This window comes from Phascolarctos cinereus, unplaced genomic scaffold (genome assembly GCF_003287225.1).
Source record: "Phascolarctos cinereus isolate Bilbo 61053 unplaced genomic scaffold, phaCin_HiC Scaffold_3;HRSCAF=262, whole genome shotgun sequence".
Lineage (NCBI taxonomy): Eukaryota > Metazoa > Chordata > Mammalia > Diprotodontia > Phascolarctidae > Phascolarctos > Phascolarctos cinereus.
Window position 1 is genome coordinate 256,671,998 of NW_027555736.1, and position 14,586 is coordinate 256,686,583.

Genomic DNA, 14,586 nt, shown 5'->3' on the forward strand with positions numbered 1-14,586 from the left:
AGAGATGAGGTGCAGATAAGCTGAGCTGGAATTCAGGATGAACTAGAGAGTGGAGTGAACTAGGGATACAGTTGCTGCTGGAGCTAAGCTAGAGCCAGGGTTGAAATAGAAGTACAGCAAGGGCTGAGCCTGGGGGTAAGGCTGAGCTGGAACTGGGGCTGAATTGGAGCTGAGGTTGAACTAGGGGTACAGAGAGAGCTGAGGCTGGCACTGGGGCTAGAGCTGAGGCTGCAGCCAAGACTGGGGCTAGGGCTGGGGCTGAGCTAGAGCTGAGGCTGAGCTAGAACTGGGGTTGGGCAGGGGCTGAGCCAGAGCTGGGTTTGGGGCTGGGGCTGAACTGGAGCTGGGGCTGGGACTGAGCTAGAGCTAGAGCTGTGACTGGGGTTGAGCTGGAGCTGGGGTTGGGGCTGAGGCTGAGCTGGGTTGGGGCTAGGGCTGAGCTTGAACTGAGGTTGAGGCTGGGACTGAGCTAGAGCTGGGGTTGAGGCTGAGGCTGAGCTAGAGCTGGAGCTGGGCTAGAGCTGGGTTTGGGGCTGGGACTGAGCTAGAGCTGAAGTTGGGGCTAGGACTGAGCTGGAGCTAGGGCTGAGCTAGAGTTGGGATTGGGTCTGAGACTGAGCTATGGCCAAGGCTAGGGCTGAGTTAGAGCTGAGATTGGGGCTGGGACTGAGCTGGGGCTGGGGCTAGGGCTGAGCTTGAACTGAGGTTGAGGCTGGGACTGAGCTAGAGCTGGGGTTGAGGCTGAGGCTGAGCTAGAGCTGGAGCTGGGCTAGAGCTGGGTTTGGGGCTGGGACTGAGCTAGAGCTGAAGTTGGGGCTAGGACTGAGCTGGAGCTAGGGCTGAGCTAGAGTTGGGATTGGGTCTGAGACTGAGCTATGGCCAAGGCTAGGGCTGAGCTAGAGCTGAGATTGGGGCTGGGACTGAGCTGGGGCTGGGGCTGGGACTGAGCTAGAGCTGGGTTTGGGGCTGAGGCTGAGCTAGAGCTGGAGCTGGGGCTGGGACTGAGCTAGAGCTGGAGCTGGGGCTAGGACTGAGCTGGAGCTGGGCTGGGGCTAAGCTAGAGCTGGGGTTGGGGCTGAGGCTGAGCTGGAGCTAGGGCTGAGCTAGAGTTGGGGTTGGGTCTGAGACTGAGCTATGGCCAAGGCTAGGGCTGAGCTAGAGCTGAGGTTGGGGCTGGGACTGAGCTGGGGCTGGGGCTGGGGCTGAGCTAGAGCTGGGGTTGGGGCTGAGACTGAGCTATGGTCAAGGCTAGGGCTGAGCTAGAGCTGAGGTTGGGGCTGGGACTGAGCTGGGGCTGGGGCTGGGACTGAGCTAGAGCTGAGGTTGGGGCTGGGACTGAGCTGGGGCTGGGGCTGGGACTGAGCTAGAGCTGGGTTTGGGGCTGAGGCTGAGCTAGAGCTGGGGTTGGGGCTGAGGCTGAGCTGGAGTTGGGGTTGGGCCTCGGGCTGAGCTAGAGCTGGGTTTGGGGCTGGGACTGAGCTATGGCCGAGGCTGGGGCTGAGCTAGAGCTGGGTTTGGGGCTGGGACTGAGCTAGAGCTGGGGTTGGGGCTGGGGCTGAGCTGGAGCTGGAGCTGGGGCTGAGCTAGAGCTGGGGTTGGGGCTGGGGCTGAGCTAGAGCTGGGGTTGGGGCTGGGACTGAGCTGGAGCTGGGCTGGGGCTAAGCTAGAGCTGGGGTTGGGGCTGAGCTAGAGCTGGGGTTGCGGCTGGGGCTGAGCTTGAACTGAGGTTGGGGCTGAAGCTGAGCTAGAGCTGGGTTTGGGGCTGGGACTGAGATAGAGCTGGAGTTTGGGCTGGGACTGAGCTATGGCCAAGGCTGGGGTTGAGCTGGGGCTGGGGCTGGGGCTAAGCTAGAGCTGGGGTTGGGGCTGAGGCTGAGCTGGATCTGGGGCTGAGCTAGAGCTGGGGTTGGGGCTGGGACTGAGCTGTGGCTGACGCTGGGGCTGAGCTGGGGCTGGGGCTGGGACTGAGCTGGGGCTGGGGCTGGGACTGAGCTAGAGCTGGGTTTGGGGCTGGGACTGAGATAGAGCTGGAGTTTGGGCTGGGACTGAGCTATGGCCGAGGCTGGGGTTGAGCTGGGGCTGGGGCTGGGGCTAAGCTAGAGCTGGGGTTGGGGCTGAGGCTGAGCTGGATCTGGGGCTGAGCTAGAGCTGGGTTGGGGCTGGGACTGAGCTGTGGCTGACGCTGGGGCTGAGGTGGGGCTGGGGCTGGGACTGAGCTGGGGCTGGGGCTGGGACTGAGCTAGAACTGGGTTTGGGGCTGGGGCTGAGCTAGAGCTGGGTTTGGGGCTGGGGCTGAGCTAGAGCTGGGGGTGGGGCTGGGACTGAGCTATGGCCTGAGGCTGGGGCTGAGCTAGAGCTGGGGTTGGGGCTGGGACTGAGCTGGGGCTGGGACTGGGACTGAGCTAGAGCTGGGTTTGGGGCTGGGGCTGAGCTAGAGCTGGAGCTGGGCTAGAGCTGGGTTTGGGGCTGGGACTGAGCTAGAGCTGGAGCCAAGGCTGGGGCTGATCTAGAGCTAGAGCTGATCTAGAATTGGAACTGGGTCTGAGCCAGGGCTGGAGCTGAACCTAAGTTAGAGACATGACTGAGTGGGAGCCAGAGATCCTACTGAGGGTGTCTTAGAGCTGAAGCTGAACCAGAGCTAGAGCTGGCTAGAAATGGGGCTTGGAATGAGCTAGACCTAGAGCTGGTGGAGCTAGAGTTGAGGTTGGGGCTGAGCTAGAGCCAGAGATAGGACTGAATAAGAACCGGAGCTGGGTTACAGTTTCTACTGAGGGTCCCTGGAGCTAGGGCTAAATCAGAGGTAGAACTGGAGCTAGAAATGTGAATGAACCAGAGCCAAAGATGGCAGCAGACAAGAACTAAGGCTACTGGAGTTGTGGCTATACTTGAGCTAGAAATAGAGGTAGAACTGGAACTAAAATGATGATGCTCTGGAGCTGAGCTGGAGCTTGGTCTGGAGCTAATTCTGAGTTGAGGACAGAGTTGAGCCTAAGCTGGAGCTAAAGGTCTTACTGAGCTTATGTTGGAGCCGGAGCTGAAGCCAGAGATTGGGCCAGGCTAGAACAGGGGCTATGGAAGAGCTAGAACTGGGGAGGAAGCTTGAGTTACAGCCAGGACTTTTCAGAAGAGCTGGAGCAAGAGCTGAGGCTGTGCTGGTGCCATTTTTATTGTTCTGGTGTGTCCAACTCCTTGTAACCCCATTTGGGATTTTGTTGGCAAAGGTGCTAGAGAGGTTTGCTGTCTCCTTCTGTAGCTCATTTTACAGATGATGGAACTGAGCTCAGATAAGTTTGGCGGCACTAGTTCAGATCCATGCAGGCCTCCTGCTAGAGCTGGATTGAGCTGGACTGGGCTAAAATTAGCCCAAAAAACTATCGCCTTACCCAGTAAGCTGAGTTGAACGGAGCTGAGGCTTTTCTCAGCTGGCCCTGTGTTGGAACTGGGCATATCTAGGCTGGCCCAAACTGACTAATGTGCTTGAAAGCTAAACAAGAAGGTACTGATCCCCTGCTGAAGTTGTGCTGGATGGTCTGAGGCCATCTTCAGTCTTTTCTAGACTGGGTTGAAATGAGCTGAGCTAGAAAGAACTGAGTTTGGGTCAGTCCATACAAAAGTCTTCAGCTCACCTGAGCCTGGGATTACTTTGTGCAGATACCCCAGTAAAAGCTGAGCTAAGCTAAGCTGAGATGAGGAGCTCCTACTGAGGCTGGTCTTATTTTTAACTGAGTCTGTCTGTGAATTCCCTCTAGGACTGAGCTATTTTGCTCCATATTCACAGAGCTTTGCTGATGAGTTGTGCATGAAACCCATGTTCTAGGCCCATTCCTATAGAGCTTTTACTCACATCACCCGCCTCCTCAGGATAATGCTAGGGTCTTGAAAAGATGAGTCACCTTTCTTTTCTCCTGGCTTAAAAAGATGTTACATTTTTGATTCTGAGGATTGGAGGAAGGCTCTAGGGAAATAAATTCCACCACCACCACCACCACCACCACTACACACACACACACACACACACACACACACACACACACACACATTGTCTAGATTTAGCCAGGAAGGAGCTTTTCAACATAAGTAGGTGACTAGTTCTCCAGTTCTGTACAACTAGCACTTCAGACTTCATTGGATCAATGAAAAGTGAAAAGCTCCCTTTGGCATACAGAATGGTGTTCCCAGCAACTGACAGATTTTAGCTAAGAGGGTTTGGCTTCTCTCTCTGTAGAGTAGTGTCTACGGATCTGGGTGATCTGAGAACAGGACCAAAGTAGTAAAAAGGATAGCCTTGGCCCAGACAGAGCTTAACTTAACTAATCATATGATCCTCCACTTTTGACACTGACCAGCACTGGCCTTTTCTTGCCACAAGATTCTAGGGGTTCTCAATGTTTTTTGAGTCATGAAATCTTTATCTGGTGACATCCATGGACTTCTTAAAGTAAAAAACATAAAATAAAATCTGTAAGATTACAAATGAAATCAATTATATTGAAATACAATGAATAATTTTTTTAATTTCATGGACCTCTGGTTAAATTTCCCTGTTTAGATGAGGGTTTTCAGGATTGGGATTTCCCTAGGGCTGATCTCTTCAGAAATATGCATCCTCGTGTGTGTTGCTTTCACTGGCAATGCTGCATCGTCTTTTGCTTGGATGCTAAGCCTTGTAGGGAGCCCAGGCTATGGTATCTAGCTCCTTTTTGGGGTGGATGAGCCAAAAATGGGGCATATGCACAGAACACCTGAAAAGGAAGGTATGATATACACTCATCTAGAGAACTTTGAATAATTAGCTCACTACTCTTAAACTGCTCCAGCTTCTCATCTATAACTTCACAGACAAGGAAATTAGATCTTTTCTCCTCTTTTGGTGTCAGCCCTCCTGAAAAGCCTTTAATTTTTAGCATCTTTCTTCTGTTTTGTCCTCCCCTATTCTCTTCTTCAGCTAAGACAGCTGCACCAAACCTCTACTTACTCTCCTCCTGTGGGAGTTCTCAAATGAAGGATGCTTCTGTGGCTGTGGGTTGTTTGGCTAAGGATTTTCTACCTGGATCCATAAACTTCTCCTGGAGTTACCAAAACCGAAGTGCTGTGAGTACCACAGATTTGAAGATCTTCCCATCCCTTATGAGTGGGGGCACATACACAGCCACCTCACAGGTGATACTCCCTGCCAATGATGTCTTCCAAGGACAAGATAGCTACTTGGTATGCAAGACCCAGCATCCCAAAGGCAACAAGGAAATTGAAGTTCCACTTCCAGGTAAGATCCGAAGTACAACTCCTTCTTTATCTTTTCTCTCCTCCTTACGCTTGCTTTGGTTCCATGAAGCAGAACTAGCCTGCAGTTTTGAGGGGAACAAAACATCCCAGCAGATAGCACCAAATGTATGTCCCATACATAAGCATTTTATACACACACATACACAACAAATATATAGACACACCAAAGTGTATACACATACACCCATATACTTGCCTATGCTCCTCCCTAGCTATAATGGGCTCAAAGAAGAGGTCTGATTTAAGGGAGCTGTTGGGCTCATCTCCATTCTAGATGCTGATCCCTCTATTCCATTTCTATCCTCAGAATCATCCCTAATGAAAGTAACCAGGCACAGAAACTCAAAGGGTCAAATAAGGGGAGGACTCCTCCAGACAGGCAAAGCTAGTCAAAGCAAAAACTTTCTTTTGTTTAATTGTGCCTCATCATGACAGGCTCCTAACTCCCCCTTTCCTGGCTTGTGTTCCTATTCAGATCCCAGCACCAGTTCCCCTAATGTGACTGTGTATATTCCACCCCGTGATGCATTCTCCAGCTCTGGCCTAAGAACATCTAAGCTCATCTGTCAAGCCACCAACTTCAGGCCAAACAAGATCAAGTTAACATGGCTTCGAGAGGGCAGGCCACTTCGGTCAGGTGTCTCTACAGGTCAAGTCCTGCCTGAAGGCTCTGGGACTTACTTCCTGCAGAGCAGCCTGACTGTCAGTGAAAATGACTGGCTCAGCCAAAATACATTCACCTGCCAGGTAGCACATGAAAGGGCCCAATTCCAGAAGAATGTTTCCTCAACCTGTTTCACTGGGGGTAAGTGATGTTCAGGATGGAATTCCTTGGAAGTGAGTTGGAATTCCCAGCCTTCTCACTCCTGAGATTATACCTAATAATCCTATTTATAGGACAGCCCCAGAGAAGTATTCTTCCCCAGGAAATCCTCCCTAGCTTAGGACTTCGACCTAGAGGAAAGATGGGCTAACATGCCCAGAAAGACCCTAGCATGCTGATAATATAGATTCCAAATCCCAAAGTTTTAGTCCTGGTGATCTGGAACTGAGATCAGCTCTGCTAAACATGAATCTAGTTGCTCCAAGAGCCTCAAACACTGATGATGGCTGTTTAACCACTTCTCATCCTACTTCATAAGTGGCTGAGATCAATGACGCTTAATAGGATCTCTTTCTCTTTATTTACTTGTGTGGAGGCACGTGGGGGAAGACTGCACAAAAATAATTCTAGATCTTCTTCAGCTGGAGAATGTTCACATTCTCCTTCTCTTATGAAGAATGAATGAAAAGAAATAGAAGCATTCTGCAGCATGAGCAGTTAGATTAGAAATAAGAAAGAGAGTTCTAGGGCATTGCTCAGCAATCTTTGGAGTTGGTCACACTGAGTAAAGGTAGGAATGGTCTTCCCTGGAGACCAGGAGAAACATGGGAAATTCCCTTAGAGATGACTTCCTGCCTGGAAGAATAGTTCCAAAGAACTCTACAGAATTTATCAGACCCATAAGCTCAGATTGCTGGCCACTTTATCAAAAAGAAGAAAGCACTTAAACCCATAGTGAGTATGCAAGAAGGAGGAGGTGTTAAAGGGGAAGAGAAGATTAAGGGAGAAGAAGAATAGAGCCATAGTAAACATTACTGGTATTTGGAGGGCCTGTACAATTTTGTCTCAATTTGCCTCCTTTCGGAAATTCAATGTAACTTTTCCTTTGACATAGAACCAGAATCACCCATTGAAGTCTTTGTCATCCCCCCCTCCTTCGCAAGCATCTTTCGTACCAAATCAGCCACATTAACCTGTATAGTCACAAACCTTCCCACTCCTCAAAATCCAAATATTTCCTGGACCCGGGAGAATGGACAGCCTCTGGACACCACCATTAAGATGTCCCTCAGCCACCTCAATGGCACTTTTAGTGCTGAGGGAATAACCACAGTCTGTGCAGAAGAATGGGATTCAGGGGACATATTCAGATGCACCGTGATTCATCCTAACTATCCTGAACCCTTGAAGAAAGAAATCTCTAAGCCAAAAGGTAAGGATCCCAACTTTCTCCTCCTTCTTGGCATCTCTCCTCCCTTCACTAACTCTGCAATTGGCCCATCCAGAGTCAGATGATACTATCTTGGATGCCATGTGGGGGGGGCAGAAAGGGTGGTTTAAACTCTTGTGAAGTCTCTAGAAAAACTTTGAGTTCGTTTTCCTAAATCTAGAAAAACCAACCCAGAGGACCCCAGTCTTTTATCGCTAAAGCAGAAGCAGCAAAGTTTTTGCATGAAAGGTCCAACAGATCTTCCTCTTCCTCTTATTCCTCCTTCCCACCCTTATTCCCATCCTTCCACATGTTGCCCTTGGATTACTGGGAAATACTGAAATAATCTTTCAGTATGAATCCCATCACACATAACTCTTTATCTCTAGGATTTCAGAGGAGCCAGGAGCCTCTTTTCCAACTTTCTGCTAGTAGACCCCAGATTCACCACAAGACTCTCCTCCCTTGGCTCGTGTCACGCTTTTAAGCTGTGACTATGAGCTCTCTACTCTCAGACCTTCCATTTTTCAGCCTACCTCATCCAATAACCTCTTTGTTTACAGGTTCTACCAAGAAAGCACCAGTTGTCTATCTATTGCCTCCAACTTCTGAAGAGCTGAGCCTGAGGGAATCAGCTACCCTAACCTGCCTGGTGAAGGACTTCTATCCAGCAGATGTGTTTGTCCAGTGGCAACACAAAGGACAGCCTATACCCTCAGAGAAATATGTCACCAGCAGCCCCCAGCAGGAGCCCCAGAAAGACGGTCTCTACTTCTCCCACAGCACCCTGACAGTGCCTGAGAAACACTGGAATGCGGGGGATTCCTATACCTGTGTGGTGGTTCATGAAGCACTACCCTTTTCGGTGACTGAGAAGACCGTGGACAAGTCCACTGGTAAACCCACCTTCGTCAATGTCTCCCTTGTGCTATCTGATGCAACCAATGCCTGCTACTGAGAGGGTGTGGTCTTGGCCAATCTCCTTTTACTGTCCCTACACGTCCTACTCTCACTATCTAGCTCATTCGTGGGACAGATTCTGGGGGCTTCTGTGCCAACTGAATTCCCCAAAGGAGTGTGTAAGATCATGTGACTGAAATAAGATACTGCATTTTATAAAAATTAGAAATAAAAATAATCAACTTTACAAAGAGGCATTGGTTCTGGTTCTGTAGTAAACAATGGTATCTGACTGGCCCTAAGCTTCTCTTTGTGCAACATTCCTTTCCTGACCCTTTTCCCTCATATCACCTCTCAAATTATTTGCCTACACACACAAACACCACCTTAGGCCTTGCCTCCCTCACTCAATCTCATCACCTTTCCCCAACTTTACTCTTCACCTCAATCCCATGTTGCTCAGATGCTATAAATGCAGCTCATATTTCTAAGTCCTTGAAAACAAATTTTGGCAGAAAAAAAGCTCATAACATATATACTCATATATGGATACACAGGAACATAAATGTGTACCCAGACACACACACACACACACACACACACACACACACACACACACACGCATCATCATCATCATCATCATCATCATCATTATCACTAGACTAAGTCAGTGGAAACCTCTTCCCTGGAAGGGAAGTATGAGTATTTGTAGAATTTTGACAATCCTCCTATCATGTGGGGTCTATGGAGTTTTCAGCCAAACACATCATGTTGTCCCTTAGTAGGTGTAATGTGCATTTTTCCACTTAAAATATTCAGCCTTCTGGGAGAGAGGGGAAGGAAGCAATGCCTCTTACAATGGCCTCAGGTGTATTAACTCCACATCTTAGCCTAATTATGTAGAATTCAAAACCCTCTGCCCCCCTGATCATTCATAACACTCTCTTTAATTCCCTAGTCTAAGCTTTGAGTGGAAACCTAGCTATTTCATCTCCTCATGTCCAAGGGAATGGGACACAGGGTCCCAGGGATGAGTAATCCTAGACTCAAGGAAATAAGTCAGTTCAAGATGATGCCTCCATTTCTTCTCCCAGTATACCCCATACATGATGATCCTGACCTAGACCTTTAGTGTCTCTCCCTAGGTAAGTGCATCTTATCCAAAGAGTACAAGCTGATGGAACTAGAATAGGAGAAGGCTAATCTTTAAGATTGAGAATAGAGTTACTACCAAATGTGACCTTGTTCAATGACCTCCATGGAAGGAGTCGTGGGTCACCTTTTCAAAGAAATATCAAAGAGGAAAGAGAAATATCAAAGAGAAAAGAGAAATATCTAAGGGATCCCAGTTGAATAAGCCCACCTTTCTGGCTTCCTTGTTAGAAGCTACATGAGGATGGAATTTTAGGCAGCCCTAGAAAAACCAATGACTCTTTATCCAAAGAACTTATGGCTGTGATGGAGCTTGTAGGTGACAAAGGAAGAGACAAGTTATGCAGAAATTGCCTGCTGTCCAATTCCAAATTGCTTATTGTCCAATAGAAGTCCAAACACAGTAATGTACACTTGGGAACATGATGCAATAGTTCATTAAGGCAAAATTAATATTTTCTATGAGGACTCTGCCCTGAGACACAGTCATCTTAGCAAAATGCAGGTCCAGGCAACCTAAAGAACATCTGATCCTAATGAAAATGATGTGTTGACCTACAAACAATATTTACTTTTATGTAGAAAGTCAATATTCTCTAATTTGCCTGAATAGCACAGAAGCTAAAGAAACTATTTTGCTTCCCTAGCTAACCTTCTTCTCTGAAATTTCCAAATAAATCCATTCCTAAACACATCCCAGATCCGTCCTTGGGAACTCAGCAAGAAAATCTAAATTCCCAAGAGTCCAGTTGATCCTTTACCCCGAGCTCAATTCCATTATAGCAGAAGCACCTGAACATCTTGCACAAAATTAAGTCTATAAGATGTCTTCCTTAATGTAACCCAATCTTAGTTTCTCCAACAGATCAGGCTCTATTGCTCTCGGTAATAATCAGCAGTGATTGTTGATAAGTACTATGGTCTAAACATAGAATCAGGAGGGACTTCAAATGCTTCCTTCTGTGTAATCATGAGTTCTTAAGGAAAAACAAAGCTGCGAAATCCTCTTAGATTACATACACAAACAGTCATAGACAGAAAGCTTATTTCCTGTTGAAAAGCTGAGAGAAGCAAGTTGTGCTACAGAAATGTGAGGACAGAAAAAATAGAACACAAACTGAGAATTGGTAAACAATAGAAATGATGCCTTAAACAGTATTCTAGGGATGTTATTGAGATAACTGTATATCCTAGTATAGTCTTTAGTTTGAATGTTGGGCTGTTATCTTTCTCCCTACATATCCAATTCCCAAGCAACTTTATGATCCAAGTATATTGTTTACCGGTTTAGTCTTTCTATAGAAAGCTACAAGTACTGCCTTCAACCATTACTGAAGGGGGAAGAAGGAAATAGAAGATGGTATCATCTATCATTAGTTTTTAGTTTCTTTATTTGCCCCACACTTATATGGTCATGGAAAGATATCCTCAGCCAGCACAATAGATTTCAACTACATTCTACTTCTTTTCTTTTGGATAACTGGATAGAGTAACATGGGGCCTATTATGATGAGAAAAACACTAAGATACCTCCTGTATAACACCTTAACTCATTGACTCTCACAGTAGACTGAAGTGAGCTCTGTGCTCACTTTCCCCAGGGCAGGTCTTCTCTTCAACCCTTGATTCTCCAAAGAAAATATCTTTCATAATCACATTAGGAAAGGGGAGTCTTGAAATCAACCATAATTCATTAAACTCTAGGCTCAATATTCCCATCCCCCCACTGCCAGTCCAGAGTTCATATACATTTTACTCCTCTCATCCAAAGCTTAGTCATTTAAGAAAATTTGATGACCACATCGATCCTCAAGTTTTCTCAGATCCAAATAAGAATGCAGAAGAGCCTACGTGAACCAGGAAAATCCTAAACCAAGACTTTCATTTGCAGGAACAGACACATAGATACACACATGCACATGTTCTTACACACAGATGCACTCATCTCTCACATATATGACCTGCATTAATTATCATCATCATCATCATCATCATCATCATCATCTCTCTCTCTTTGTTTCTGTTATTAATCCCACTTGTTCTCACTGCTCTGGTCATCCATAAGAGCAGCACAGAGTGAAATCACTCTCAGAACTCATTTTAAATCAGAATTCATTTTTAAATAGTGACTTTAATCTTGTTATTAGCACTCTATAGAGATCCTTGTGTGACTGCAGGGAAAGTTTCCTTTTTTAACTGCATTTTCATTCCCTTCTCTGCATTTCGTGTCACACTAAGTCACACTAAGAACATATTTTCAATTGTATTTTTCCAAGTTTCTGGCTCCTCCCATGCTTATAACCTTCCTATTCCTAGATGCCTGTCTCTGTTCCTGGCGCAAGGACCATAGACTTCCTCTAGAAAATGTCATCTTCATAGAAAACACATCTAAGAGATGCCTATTTAGCAGTTTATTCCTAGTTAACATCCTCTCCCAAGTAGCAAAATCTTCTGTCTAGTCCCAGCCCCATAGTGACTGAATCTAACACTGTTCTTTCTGTTCTCTATCATTAAAACCCATAAAGAAGGGGAAGTTAATGCTGAAGAAGAGGGATTTGAGAACCTGTGGACAACAGCTTCTACTTTCATTGTCCTCTTCCTGCTGAGTCTCTTTTACAGTACAACAGTCACTTTGTTCAAGGTAAGAGGACATGGATGCATACATTTTGAACAAGCGTGTGCCCAAGGAAGTATGACATAGGCACTCTCTTTTTAGCTAAGTTATGATGTTATTAAGTTATTAGATATTTAGGTAAACCTGAAATGTAGTTATATATGTATTTAGGCAACAATACTAGAGATTTCTAATGTGAAATATGCTTTGCCTTTAATATTATTATTATTATTATTATTATTATTATTCACAATAACATTAGACATTTACAAAGCATTTCATATTTTTACTGCTATAAATTACTGCTTGTTTCAGTATGCTTGTTTCTTATTTTGCTGTTATGTTTCTTTAACTGTTTTGTGTTTCATGTATATTTGTTCATTGTTTTATGTAGTTATATGTGTGTGTGTGTGTGTGTGTGTGTATACTCCTGCTCACAATTAAGTTGCATCTTATCTATAAGGTATGTAACTTTCTAGTCTTCTTGTACCTAACACTCCTCTTCATATCCTTCCATCCGGCGACATCAGCCTCTTTGCTTTTCCTTGAACAGGACATTGCATCTTCAGACTCTACTCGTTTTCACTGTCTTTCTCCTGTGCCTGGAATGCTCTTCCTCCTCATCTCCTTCTACTAGCTTCTCTAGCTCCCTTTAAGTCATAATTTAAATGCCATCTTCTGATGGAAGCCTTTCCCAACCCCTCTTCAGTCTTCTCTTTGCTAATTTCTAATTTATTATATGTTTACATATATATACACACAAAATATATTATATATATAGTTTATGCATATTTGTTTGCTTGTGGTCTCCTCCATTAGATTTGGAGCTCCTTGAGGGCAGGGACTATCCTTTCTTTTTGTATCACCGGGGCTTAGCACGAACCTGGCATATAGTAGGTGCTTAACAAATATGTATTGACTGACTTAAGGTCTCATTTTAAAAATATGTAGGGGTTATGTTTGGGCCAACAATGTCACAATTTTAGATCTCTGTAGGAAACACAGTTTGACATATTCCTCCATATCTATGTGGAAAAGATCTCAGAGCCCACCTAGTACAAACCCATTATTTTGCAGATGAGGCAATAGAGGCCCAGAGAGGTTAAGTATCTTGCCTAAGGTAACACAGTATGAAGTGTCAGAGGTGGGATTTGAACTCAGATCCTCTGATTTCAGAGTCAATGGGATTTCTACTATACCTCTTTCATTATTCCAAACCAGGGGTGAGGAGCCTACAGCCTCGAGGCCACATGTGGCCTTCTAGGTCTTTGGTGCTGCCTTTTCACTGAGTCCAAGTTTTACAGAACAAATCCTTTTCTTAAGGCAATTTGTTCTGTGAAGTTTGGATTCTGTCAAAGGGCCACACTTGAGGACCTAGAGGGCCACATGTGGCCCTGGGGCCACTGGTTCCCCATCTCTGTTCCAAACTATCTCCAATGGATTCACAAAGGTCCTTTTCTGCCTCTGATATTCTTTCCCAAAAAATTGTCAAGAGAAAAACCATATTTTTACTATTATTATTAATATTGTTCTTATTCATAATAACATTAGACATTTACAAAAGGCCTTATATAAATTATGTCATGAGGTAGATACCACAGGTATCTGTTTTGAAGATGAAGAAACTGAGTCACAGAGAGATTAAAATGACCTACATACTGTCACATAGCTAGTAGGTGTAAGGTGGAATTTGTACATAGCTCTGTCTAACCTCAAATCTAGCATACTAATGCCATTTCTTTATTATTCACAGGTGAAATAAATTCATGCTTGAAAGGCAAACATCTGAAAACAAAGCGCTTGAACCAAAAGAAGGGGTAATTCCCTGAAGGCCTGAGCCATGCTTCCCCTGCTGACTGATACAATTCACCCTTTCAACAACTCTTGGAAAACCAAGAGGCTCCCAAGCTTGTGGGGGTGATGGAGAGGGACGTGGGGAGAACTTAACTTTTGATTTCCATGTGGTTTTCCCACATCCTCTTATTACTTTATGTAGAACTTACCTCCTGCAACCTCTATCATGTCCTTCCTCCCAAAATTAGGATTTAGAAGGAGGAAATGCATATTTCTTAAGCACAACTAATTGTATTTTACTAGTTAACAAAACCAGTAAAACATAAAAGCTGTTATAGACCACAATGTCATTTTGAAATAAAAAAGTATATTATATTGTCACAATGGCTTTTATTAGAAACACTAAAGAATCTAAAAGGCCCTGAAATCCTTTTCCTGTCCTAGGAAGTCATTGAGGGATGCTCTCAATTCATCAGAGATTCACGTACGGCTATGTTATTCCAAAACTTCAAACCCGGTTTTGCTTTGCATTAGGAAAGCCAAATTTGCAAATAACACAAAGTTAGAAAAGAGAGTTTATATACTGAATGACAGAATAAAGATAGGTTGGAAACAAATATGATAAAATCCAACACTTGAATTCAAAACATCAATAAGGAAAAACTGCAACAGAAGAGGTCAGGTGTAACTAGATAACCAGTCATATGAAAAAAGCCTGGAAGGTTCAAGGACCTGTAAATTCAGCGTTTCAGAAATGTGATGTGGCATTCAAAAGAATTAATGTGAACTCAGCCTAAATTAGCAGCAACA

The 14,586-nt window shown here is 45.2% G+C and overlaps 1 gene segment (V, D, J or C); it reads left to right on the plus strand.

Moving 5' to 3' along the window:
* Positions 1–4,914: 4,914 nt before the first annotated feature.
* On the plus strand, positions 4,915–14,160 carry LOC110199858 (immunoglobulin heavy constant mu-like). The segment is given in 6 exon segments: positions 4,915–5,263; positions 5,759–6,088; positions 7,002–7,319; positions 7,880–8,212; positions 11,894–12,009; positions 13,736–14,160. Coding segments are annotated over 6 exon segments (1,371 nt in total).
* Positions 14,161–14,586: the final 426 nt, after the last annotated feature.